Genomic DNA, 8103 nt, shown 5'->3' on the forward strand with positions numbered 1-8103 from the left:
AAGATAATAACTTCATAGTAAGCAAAAGCTAACACAATTCCCAAAATAAACGACAACTTGTAACAAAGGACTCATTAACACCAATTTTCAGATCAGTGACAATAAAGATTTTTTAGCATGCCTTTAGCGAAAACACAACTTAGTAATAGTTTGACCCTTGTCTGGATCATCCTTCACCTCAAAGAACAATTAAGTAATTAATAATGAAAGACGGTTTTCAACCAGATAAAAACTAAAGTGCATTTATACAACTATTGAAAATAGTAACATCTCTATTTGATACGAGAAGAGAACTAAAAATAAAAGGAATTACAGAAAGAAAAAAAACTCTTGACTACTTCTTGTGGAATTTATATTCAAGTAAATATAGCAAAGGTCATAAAGACTACCGCAATGAAATCATTCTCACTAATCAACTTTTGTGTCAACTGGATAGCTTATCCAGGGCTTGTTTTCCTAGAAAAATTACAAACATAAGTCAAATTAAACTTGAAATAGCTATGTCTATGAGTAGAAAGATATATGATAAAATCATTTATCTTATGCAACTTACCTTTCAGATGAAGATTTTCCACCAGAGTGTGGATAAGCCTCGTCATCTTAAAATATTCTCATCACAAAATATATATATTAATATTTTCTTCAAACAACACCTTCACTTAGATTAGAAAAAAAATCTTTTCTTTATAAGGTGACATGAAAATTCAAACAATAAGGCCGTAGAAATTAAGGAAGAGAAGGTGTTATAATCAAGAAAATAAAATAAAATATGTTAAGCAAAAAGTAAAAAGGGATTAAGAATTAGCTCATCTGGTCAGCTTCCTTGTATAAAAAGATAATCTAACAAACAAACAAACAAACAAAAGACCATATACTATTATACATAGGTGCAACTAATAGATGAAAAGGTAGAATGCCAAATTGTTGTTATATTGTTTGCTTTATACACACAATGGTTAAAGAATACAAAGTGAATACTACCTTAATATACATTAAATTAATACAAAGTGGAGCGGAAAGTAGAGAAAGAGAAATTAAAAGGGATGAAGAAAGTCACTTTTGGAATGGTTAGTAACGTAAATTAAAAGGAATAATGGTTAGTCATTACGTATAATTATACAGAATAATTGACATTAATCATAAAGAATAAGGAAACCAAAATATTTACAGTTATTATGGAGAAAGGGAAAAAAAAGACAATGAGAAAGCAAAGGGATGTACTGATGAGGGTTTGAAGAGCTTTAAGATCTAATCAATATGAAGTAAATTATTCAACATTGAATGGATAAAATGAGTGATTAGTTGGAAGAAAAATAGGGAAAAATAAAGAAAAAGTCAAAAAAAAGGAGAAAAAAGATAAATAGGAATGGAGGTCATAGAGAGGTGTCACGTCACCTTGTGTATGCCTAGCTTTATATTATATATAGATATAGGTTTCTGGATTGTTATTTTTTTAGCTTTTTGGACGGCTATCAGCTATGTATAAGAAGTCAAAAATGTAGAGATCACATTGCATTACAGTACCACTTTTACGGCTTTCACATCACTTGTCACTTTCAAGTTTCAAGAAACAAACAATTAACAAATCACAACTATAACACGTATAACAATTAATACTCCGAAATCCAGCAAAAACAATGCAAACCTCCAAACGTCCATAAAAAAAAAATCTCAAATCACACCAAACGAACTGAAATATCCAACAAAAAAATATTACAGAACAGTGGCGGAGCCGCGTTATGCCGAGGGTGTCCATCCGAACTCCCTCGATGAAAAAAATATTATTTTTACAAAATTAAAATTATTTTTATGTATATATAGTAGATGTTGAACCCCCTTAGGCTCTTTTGTATGTTTACTTTTTTATATTTTGAACCTCCTCAGCGAAAATCTCGGATTCGCCACTGTTACAGAAGTGGTAACAATTGTCAGACAAAATATAATTTAAACTACAGTCAGACAAAATATAATTTAAACTACATATATTGTTTAGAAAACAAAACAAGTATATTGTTTCAATACATTAACAAACAAAAAATACAACTGTCATCATCGTCGGCATGGGGTCTGAAGGGAAGAAAGGGTCGTACTGTTACTTTCTAACAGCCTTTTGTCTAAGCCCTTGAGCATATTGATATCGTTATTTTGGCGGTCCACCTTATGCTTCGGTGCTTCCTTCTCCTTTGCATTTTGGTTTGCGTCTTTTGTTCAACTCCTGCACATGTCTCCACATGGCATCCAACTCATCCTGATTCACGAAGGACTACGAAAAAATGAACCAATAAATAACCTCGAGGAGCCACCATAAATGAAAGACTCCGAACTAAGGCTATTTAGTCCAACCACACATTAAGCTTAAGGCTATTTAGTCCTCCAACCACGTTAAGCCAAATGCTAATAATTTGGCTATCCGGTGGTGTTGCTAAACCTAGCCATGTCTTTTCTACTTTAAGATTCAATTCGTGCCGACATTTCATACTTAAACTTGAAGAGCTGATATACCATGGGAGGCCCTCCCTGATGAGTTATGATATGTTGTAGTTTTGATGACTTGATAAACACACCAAGGACCAGGTCCTTGATCAGGTCCCTTGGGCACTATACGAAACATGACAGCTGGAAAAGCGGTGTGCACTGCTCTGACTGGCAGAACTGCAGTAACACAGGTTCAACATGCTGGAGGTCAAACTTGTAGCCAATGTGAAAAGATGAAAGGTCCATATCCATGGTCACATGTTCGTCACTTGGCCCCCTGTATATATACAACATGTTGGCATTGTTTAACCTAACACTTGCAAATCTGAAAATAATATTTCTCTCAAGTGCAGCCGCCACCCTTCTCAAGGTGCTCTCAAGAACAAAGCCTCAACAAGCCAAAGGACTAGTCTAGTTGCATTGATTTGAATTCTCAGAAGTTGTTTGTGGGTTGTTCACCTACTTAACCTTTGAGTGGTACACTCGTCTAGGGATAGGCAAGGTGTATTAGTTTGCTTGGCTAGAGGTAGTCGAGAGTTGCTTACAATAGGGATATTGTAAGGGAGAAGAATTAAGAGTTTAATTCCTAGGTTGCAATAAGTTGTAATCTGAACATTGCTCAGTTTAGTGAAGCTGAAAATCCTACTGGGGTAGGTCGTGGTTTTTAATCCCTTGAGCAAGGAGTTTTCCACGTAAATATCTTGCCTTAATTACTTTCCATCATTATCTGTGAAAACAGTTTAGGGACCAGGTCCCTTAGACTATTTTGGTGAACTTTTAGGTGGTGAACTGAAAGGGTGAATTCATAGGTTCTAACAATTAGTATCAGAGCGGTTTCTTTCTAAAAGGGTAATACGTAGAAAGGATCCTCGTCATGGCTAGTTCACCAAACATGAAGAAAGGAGAATCTTCAAGGTTCAATGGAGAATTCTATGAATGGTGGAAGGCAAAAATGCGGGATTTTATTTTGACCAAGGAACCTGAGTTGTGGTACATTATTTGTGACGACTCTCATGCTTCTGCCAAAGATTGTGAGTTTGAAGACAAATCAGATTCAAAAGAAAAGAAGGAACTTAGTGATACTGATAAAGAAGCCGTACAAAAGGATCTCAAGGCCAAAAAAATTCTTATTCGCAGTCTTGGGTCAGAAGAGTATAATCTTATTGCTTCTTGCAAAATAGCAAAGGAAATCTTGGATGCTCTCAAGAATGCCTATGAAGGATCTTGTGGAGCAAAGCAACTCAGAATCGAGACGCTTACCACAAAGTATGATTTCTTCAAAATGAAGGAAAGTGAGTTTGTTCGTGATATATACACTAGATTCACTTCCATCATTGAAGAACTTTATTCCCTTGGTAAAATTATTGAGGAGCATTTCTTAGTACGCAAGCTGCTGTGGGCGCTGCCAATTTCATAGGAAGTAAAAGCTAGTACTATCCTTGAATCCATGGAATTGGAAGAATTGACACTCAATGAACTAATCAATGACCTCAAGATTTATGAGCTAAAAAGGAAAAATGAAGAAAACAATAAGCAAAAGAAGAAGAAGAAGAAGAAGAAGAAGAAGAAGAAGAAATGTGTCAGATCGGAAGAGAAAAGTGACTCAAGTAAAGATAAGTTTGAAATGATACACCACATAAGGCCTGTCAAAGTTACGAAGCAGCAACAGAAATGTCAAGGAAGAAAAAGAGAAGTACCAAGTACCTGAGGACAAGTTCAGCTAAAAAATGAAAGATGACACCTTGGTTGAGGAATCTCTAGCTGCTAGGAAAGACTTCTCAGATGAATCTGAAGATGGCAGGGATGCAAGGGATACATTCATGATGAATACTGATAACTATGCTTCAGGATATAACTCTAAATTTGCTCTTATGAAAAGATCAGGAGACGAGAATGTTAAGGAAGAAAAATGTATCTCTGGATCTGAAGACTGGCCTTGGACTCATTATTATTATGCTGGTCATTTTGAGGACTAGAGTAAAGAAAAAGCTCAGTCAGCATGAAGAAACAAAGAGGATGTTGAAAGCAAACCAAGAAGACCGGGACTTAGTCTTTAAACAAAGAAGAGCTTGTTACCTGCCTGTGCGAAGAGACATCAAGCTCATCCATTCTATCATTGCTTGGGACCCAAGCTGGTTTGGGTTCCTAAGTTCTATAAGTAATTAGATGAGAGGGCTGGAGTGAGAAAGGAGCAGTCAATAAGGGGTTGGTAAATGTGACTGCTCTGAGCGCAAAATTGAAGAAATAGTTAACATTATCTCACTCAAGGCCTTGAAAAGTGGGAATATGTCGAGTGACAACATAAAGAGATAATGCACTCTTTATGTGAGCAAATTTCGGCAAGACACTCTCTCATGGATTTGAATGTGCATACCATGCTGAACGGTCGAACTGCAAGTGTACTAAGCAGGGTTAGCTACGGGGAGTTCAACATAGCCAATCTTATCCCATCAGCAGATGTATACTTGGTCCCAATCAATGATGTAAATGAGTAGGATACAAAGTCTGGAGGACCAGGTCCACATGGTATCAATAGCAAATTACAACAAATGGTGTGCTGAAGACAAGACAAGGGTAACTCTTGCTGATGATTGGTGGTATTTTAATTAGGCTTGTGCTTAATGAATGTGTGTTCGGGATACTGTTCCTGGAGATTCGTTGTGAGCTGTCCTCTGGAAAGGAAGGGAGATCACAAAAGCAGAGGAGAACAGAGCATAAGGTCGAGATGATAACTCAAGCTAAGGATAGCAAATGAAGTAGGTACAGTCCAGTGACCAAAAATGCAAAAGAACCTAGTCCCTCCATAAATAGAAACTGAGGTTTCTAAGCTATCACTTCAGCTTGATAAGGTTCCTTATTTCTCAAGTTAAGAGCTTTTGACATCAAAAGTTCCTCCTAAAGATGACTCGAGCGGAGAAAAGAGAGGGATGTCCACCTCGTGGACAAAAGTTCTGAACAAAGGGATGACAAATAAGGAAAATCGTCCTTTGTGTTTGCAATCTTGTAAACCATCAAAAGGCTACCTACTCTAGTGCAATCAAGGATTTGCATAAAGTTTAGGAAGGACGATGTTAAAATCTCTTAAGAGTCAAGCAAATCTCTGTTGTATCCAAAGGCTAAATCCCACCAAAAGGGTTTGTTTTGAAGCTATCTAAGAGGGGACAACCATATCCTAAACAATCGAAAAACCCGATCATCACTCCTTGTCAAGATAAAACATAAGCCCGATAGATATGCTAAAGTCTATGAACTGGGTTCTTTATGAATTTAAAGAGAATTCATGGAGTGGAGTTGAATATGCAATCAGCGATGTCATCTAAATCCTTGGAACAGTGTCTGAGCTTCATAGATTAAGTCAGTTGAAAATGTGGATGCTTCAGATTATCTAATAGCTCCTCAATGAATGGATAGGTTGAGAAAAGAGGGACAATGCATGAAGTGTTTTTTGGAGATATCTAACTCGTTCTTATACCATTACAGGTATTCTCACATGGCAATTTCAGGACAACCTAGCATTGGAGACATTGCACTCTTTAGGGCTTTTGCGTAAGCTATCTTTATAAAGGTTAAGGGACCAGGTCCCTATGACTCAGGTTAGTAGTCTGTTCAAGCATTTACATACTTTTTAATTTTGCCTAAGTGCCATGTCATCATCAATTCCCGCTTACTTTTAAGCCCAAACTTATCTTTTTTCTTATGAACCGACCCGGGTGTAAAAGTACTCTGTGTTTAAACCAATAGGAATCAGTTCCTTCTCCTTTTATAACAAATTTTCAAACTTTCCTCTTCTCTATCACATATATCATTCAACCCTTACACTCCATCAAATTTCACTCTCTTCTCCATCTTTCTGCTCAAAATAGACCATGTCGAATCTTGAGTCCCCATCTTCTATTAGAACAGAAACCAACCCCACACGCTCATATTCTAAAGAACCTATGCCGACAAACCCACTATCATCCTTACTTTCTCAAAAAGATCACATTTCTACTATCCAAAAACCCAATGTGCTCTCACCTAAACTAACTGTTGTCGGTCCTTCTACAACTCAACAGAAACAAGAATCAAAAGCTTTTGTCTCTGAATCCACAAAACCCTCTTTGTCTGACAACCCCGACTCTGACATCAATGCCAAAACCGTTACTACCTCCCAACTCTTTGGTCTTACAGAAGAAACAATTGATAATGATGATGGGATAAAGGTGTCAAGTCAAAACAAAGGTGCTGAAGTCTATAGGTTAGTAGAGTTGATGCATGAACTGAGGAAAGGATTCTCGAAGAACGGCCACAAAAATTAGGAAACTCCAGCCTCTTAGCCAGTATAAAAGAAGTAGAAAGTACCATAAATGTTGATACTGTGATCGGTAGTTGTGAAAAAGAGGTGAGGTTGCCTGCAAGGGATATTTTCTTCCATACCGAGGTTAAAATAGGAAGGTTTGTGTCAAGTGATGCAAAAAATGAAAGTGAGTCAGTGGAAAAATCTGGTAAAGATACAAAAGACGTTATAGTTCATGTGTGTAGTGATACTGCCAAAGTAAGAAGTGAAGATATGAATGTTTGTATAGATAATGTTGGTGGTATCCCTGATGGCATTGTACTAAATTTTGTAAGTGATATTATTAACAAAAAAGTGATTGAAAGGGAATCTGGAAAAGTAAGTATGGAAGCACAGAAGAAGTCTGGAGGGTTTAAGAAAAAGTTAGTAGAAAAGGAAATGAAACAGAGGAAGTGTGGTGAAACAGAGTACGTGAATAAGGGACCTAGTTTCGAGGAACACTGTTTGGATATTGTACCCCTGTCTTCCATTGTTATACCCCTGGAAGGATGCCCAGCAAGGGAATCTGGTGCCTCAAAATCATCCAGGAAAGGAAACATTACCAAGAGTAAACATATTACCAAAAAGAAAATTATCTCACAGCCTAGCAAGAAACCCTTCACTATCAAACTCGAAACTCAAACTCAATCGGGCTCCACTTTTAGGACTGACAAAGAGAAGAGTCCAAAGAGTAGAAGAAGATTTGTGAGGCCAAGAGACAAAGAAGAGGTGGTGAATGTGGTTGAGACCCAAGGCAAGGAAGAAGAAGAGTCTCCCTGGGAAAGAAAATGCTCTAAAAAGAAGGTAAAATTGAGAAGTGAGAAAGATACTGCTGAATTGCACAAGTCTCAGAATATCTCTAAATCTCCTAAGAAAAGGAAGGACGTTGAATTGAGAAAACAGGTCCATCCAAAAGGAAAAAGGTGGGATTCAAGGAGGGACCTGGTCCTTCACGACAGGGAACACTAAAAAAAACGAAGAGATATTGAGAATCAAGAATTTGAAAGGACAAAAGGTGCTAATTGGAAGAGTGCCTGATCCTGAAATAGTTGGACATCAGGGATTGAATGAAGTGATGGAAATCTTAAAAGCTCAACAATGGGACCGTCTATTTGAAGGGCCTGCTCAACAAGGTAACAGATTTCTTTGTAAATCTGCAGTACAATGACAACCATACATTAGTGTGCAGAGTTGGAGAAGTCGATTTCACTCTGGATGAAACTCAGCTGGGCGAGATTCTAGGTGTCCCAACTGAGGGAATGAAAATGCTGGGAAATGACGAAAATATCAAAGCCTCAGATGACTTCAAAAGT

General features: G+C 37.2%; 1 protein-coding gene across 1 annotated transcript; it reads left to right on the forward strand.

Moving 5' to 3' along the window:
* Positions 1-6341: 6341 nt before the first annotated feature.
* Positions 6342-7759, forward strand: LOC132639873 (uncharacterized). Its single transcript, XM_060356260.1, has 2 exons — positions 6342-6712; positions 6844-7759. Exons 1-2 carry the CDS (start codon positions 6342-6344, stop codon positions 7757-7759), a joined length of 1287 nt encoding a protein of 428 aa, XP_060212243.1.
* The last annotated feature ends 344 nt before the right edge of the window (positions 7760-8103 follow it).

The sequence above is a fragment of the Lycium barbarum genome, chromosome 5, assembly GCF_019175385.1.
Source record: "Lycium barbarum isolate Lr01 chromosome 5, ASM1917538v2, whole genome shotgun sequence".
NCBI classification, from domain to species: domain Eukaryota; kingdom Viridiplantae; phylum Streptophyta; class Magnoliopsida; order Solanales; family Solanaceae; genus Lycium; species Lycium barbarum.

Bases quoted from the DNA above. Each gene is read 5' to 3' on its own strand.
- LOC132639873 (XM_060356260.1), top strand. From the start codon at position 6,342: ATGTCGAATCTTGAGTCCCCATCTTCTATTAGAACAGAAACCAACCCC. The intron at 6,713-6,843 runs GTTAGTAGAGTT...TGTGATCGGTAG, and splicing joins AAAGGTGCTGAAGTCTATAG to TTGTGAAAAAGAGGTGAGGT.